Below are 4,041 nucleotides of genomic sequence, written 5' to 3'. Positions count from 1 at the left end.
AAAAAAAACTACCTGAGATTCTAACTCAAACGTGATAAATGTCATATGCATTCATTGAATTTTAAGTCCAGAATCATCATTGTATAAATTTAAAATCTATAAGTGCAACTTAAAAAGGCTTGGCAAGAAAGAAAGAAAATTAAAAAGATGAAAATTTGACGGGTGGAAAACTAGAAGAAAGGAAAATATAAAATTTTTTTCCATATGTATACTTAGTAAGAAAGATGGAAAAATAGAAAGAAAAAGCAATTTTCTTTCCCTCCGTTACTTGGTAAAGTTCAAAAGTGAAAGAAAACAAAACAAAACATTTGAAAAATGTATAATTTGAACTAATATACATTTCTCTCTCATTTTCTCTCCTCTCATCATTCCAATTTGGAAGGATTGTTTTTATGCATCAAGATGGAAAATGATCAACCCTCCTATTTTCTTTCGTCTCACTTTTTTTCCCAACCAAGCATGTTCAAAATTCATTTTCTTTCCACTTTTTCACTCTCTCTTCCCTTCCTCCACTTTTCCACCCAACCAAGCAAAACAAAAACAAACACCAGAGACCACAGAACGAGAGAGTCAACGGTAATAAACGAAATGCCTTTATTACAGGGTTATATTTTTACACAAGCATCTCATTTTAAAGATGAATTCAACGCAAAGATGATGCTCACTCATTAAATAAAACATTCTACAGAATATTTTGAAACCCTATCTTTACCTAAAACATAGTATTTCAAAGACAATGCATGTTCTTGTTCTCCCACACTATAACACCCAATAAAATGCTAGGCCTTCTTAATCCTATTAAACACTGTCAATAATGCTAACAGTCAAACATTAGTCATACTATGCCGTACAAACTGCAAAGCTTGGCGGTCAACCCCACCAATCCATTCTTCTACCCAGTTGAATCTTCTCAACTGATTTGTATTGCCAACACAAGCAAAAGTTTCATGATCATCATATCAACAATAACTAAGAAATTGTTTCCAAAATAAACAATGAAGTGTTCTACAGTCTGTACCGAGCCAGAAAGTATGGATTTCCAAGTTTGCTAGTTCATTATCAGTATCTCAATCCAGATGAGCTGTTTGAAACCATAATTCATTCAATTCCCCTGTTTCTTCTACTTATTTACAATAATGCCTCTAGTAAGAGAAGTAAACAGTCAATAAGAAGTCCTTTGGATGATTTTTGGAGTGTCCATTTCAAAGTGAGAAAGTAAAGGAGAAATATAGAACTAACATGCAGAAGAAAGAGTGTTCTAGGTAGAAGTGGGGGACTGAAGGGATAATTCAACTTACCAAACATATATAATGATGGTCCATTGTGGAGTAGTTGAAAGCCATTTGATAAGGATCAGCTAAAAGCCTATACACCCAGTACAGGCAAACTGCAAATTTTACATGAGGAACCAGGCCGGGTAGATCCAATTTTTATACACGGGTTTGCTGTTTGCCTGCTTGTTAGAACAAGTATATCCAATTCTTAATCAACATTTCACTACCAAGTGATCCAAGGCAAAGAAACAATTCCTTTACAAGATTGGTATGTATCTGGACACAGATGAAAATCTACATGCCTTTACATCACGGGTGTGGGGAGATGGATAACTAACGATGAAAAAGAGACATATTATACACTTAAAAAGATTCAGAATATCTCACCAAGCTCCATGATTCAAAAAGCTGTACCGGAGTGTACTCAATACCCAGTGATTCTCAAACTCTGGATTGAAAAACATAGATGCTAAAATAAACTATTTTCTAAAGCTTCTCATTACTTTATAACATGCCTAAGAAATATGCATATGGCCCCACAGCCCATCTAGAAGGCACCCAAAAGTTCACTAATGTTGCAATAACAACCCTTACCAAGGATATAACAAAAAGGAAACTCAAAGTTTATAGGGAGAAGATAGTGCCAGTTCAAATATCCTGGGGAGAAATATACTCACTACACAGAGTCAAAAACCCCTGTTCAAACTCTGATAATGAAAACAGATTCCATCGAGGTTTAGACCTGAGGAGAACAATGTAAGTATAAGTCCCTTAAAGAAAAGTTCAAAAATAAATAAATAAAAGACAATCAGATAACAATTCCTCAGTATGCACACCCATTTTCCCTCCGTTTCACTCGCCAGCACCGCAGAAATAATGTATAATTATATACTATAGTATTCATAGTACACAATTCAGGCAGCTGGAAACCAAATATTAGAAAATAATCAACAAAAAAAGCGAAACATGATATTCAAGCTTACCACGGCCTTTCAATGTTAACCAAGCAAGCTATAAACAATGGAAATGAAGCAAGAGACACTTTTATTATTCAACCTTGCATCATGATCAATTCATGAAGGCGTTCTTGTCTCATCAATCTAAAAAAATTTTATTACAACAAAAACGAGACTCAATTTAACAACAATGCTTATATTCATAATACAATTAAAATTTAAGACATGAATAAAATTTCGTAGATTTTATCACCTGAAGCAAATGCTCCCATCTCCATAAGGCAAGCCAACAATGACTATCATCAAAAAAATATTTTCCCAATCTTCCAATTTCTCCCCATTGGCCATCACCGTACGGACAGGAGCCAACTGGAGTTGGCATGTACACTACTCTGTGGTAAACAGAATAAAGGGGAAAAATAGACAAGCAAAACACACATGATGGAAGCTAAACAGTAAAGACCACCTAGAGCAGACTCCCTCCACCAAAATTTACAACGGAGGAGGAAACGGGCCCCCGAAATGAGCTTGAATGTAAACTGATTGAGCTATTGCACAACTTGCTTTGTCCACCTTTCTACATCTCGTTCCTCCCAAAATTTTCTTCACCGGGTTCATATCCAAGTATCGCAGATTGACTCTAAAAAATTGTATAACAAACATTGTTAGCTTATATTTCAGAAATAATTAAGCAATTAAAAGTAAAGGAAGTACGCAAATTGAACCTTGGAGATTGCTTCAGCTAATAACTTGCCATCTCGAATCGAATCACCGGACTCAGAATTACTAATCGCCAGACAATCCTTCGGCGTTTCAAAGAACGATAACGGATACTGCTTATAAACGAAAAGGATGTCAAAATAAATAAGACCCGAGCTGGGGACATCGACCCAAATCCCTTTAACCGGGAACCAAAGGAACAAATCTTGAGCCAAAATCCCTGACAATTCCATGATCTTCCCGTAACTCAAAGTCCCCGACACGTTAATGTCATAATGAAACTCGCTTTCAAACTTGGCATTACAGGCCTGATCCAAGTGAACCTCGAACCGGCCCGTATCGTCGTATTCAAATCGGGTTATCCCCTTGGGAAGCAGCCCCGTGGGAAGCCCATGAAGCTTTAGTATCTCGTAAATGGAATCGTTCTTGCTGCCGTGGACAACCACGAAGAAGATGAAAATAAAATGAAGAAATATGGAAGGGACTAAAGGAAGCATAATTTTTTCTCTCTTTTTTTCTTCCTGTTGTCCTTTCTTGGAGGAATTTTGTGTCAGCACATGGAGATTGAGCAATGCTTTTCAAGGGTATATTACAAAGAGAAAGAAGGGGAAATTGAGGGTTAGGGTTTAAGGAACAATTGATTGGGAGAAAGAGAGAAGAAGCGGAAGAAGACAATGTTGCCAGCTCTAGTACATACAGGATTAGGAGAACGATAAATTATTGGTCGCGAAATGGGTCCCCCAAATATATATTATTCGATTTTTTATTATTTAAAATTGGGGTTCATTAAGAAAAATCCTCAAACTACGGTTTAATTTCTAAATCAGTTCTTAAATTTCAAAATCTTCTAATTGAGTTCTAAAAGTATCAATCATGTCCAACTCCAACTTGTAGCCTATTGATTCAAATTATCAATAATGCCCTTCCACCAGCCTAGTTGGGCACCAAATGTCGGATGCGTATATTAAATTATAGAAACATATGCGCCTATTGTATGAATAGTTTGAGTTTGTTGCCTAAACTATATTGTTGGTCACTTGATTGTGTTTAAAATTTTCATTTCCATCATTTAGTTATCAAAAGTTACAATT

At 35.8% G+C, this 4,041-nt stretch overlaps 1 protein-coding gene across 3 annotated transcripts; it reads right to left on the bottom strand.

Moving 5' to 3' along the window:
- Positions 1–577: 577 nt before the first annotated feature.
- On the bottom strand, positions 578–3,641 carry LOC105803345 (uncharacterized). Of its 3 annotated transcripts, none has more exons than XR_001136421.2 (3): positions 2,956–3,641; positions 2,484–2,870; positions 578–2,016 (listed from the first exon to the last, which is right to left on the bottom strand). XR_001136421.2 is itself a non-coding variant. In XM_012635470.2 (2 exons), the coding sequence occupies exons 1-2, from the start codon at positions 3,445–3,447 to the stop codon at positions 2,808–2,810; spliced, it is 555 nt and encodes a 184-aa protein (XP_012490924.1). In that variant the 5' UTR covers positions 3,448–3,640; the 3' UTR covers positions 2,302–2,807. The 3 variants fall into 3 exon arrangements, 1 of the variants encoding a protein (XP_012490924.1); XR_008191069.1 differs by lacking the exon at positions 578–2,016 and adding an exon at positions 2,302–2,374 and having other exon boundaries at positions 2,956–3,640; XM_012635470.2 differs by lacking the exon at positions 578–2,016 and having other exon boundaries at positions 2,302–2,870; positions 2,956–3,640.
- Between the last annotated feature and the right edge of the window lie 400 nt (positions 3,642–4,041).

Source organism: Gossypium raimondii, chromosome 11, assembly GCF_025698545.1.
Source record: "Gossypium raimondii isolate GPD5lz chromosome 11, ASM2569854v1, whole genome shotgun sequence".
In the NCBI taxonomy this organism is placed as follows: Eukaryota; Viridiplantae; Streptophyta; class Magnoliopsida; order Malvales; family Malvaceae; genus Gossypium; species Gossypium raimondii.
Note: the sequence above shows the minus strand (reverse complement) of the source record. Positions and strands in the feature narration are given on the sequence as shown.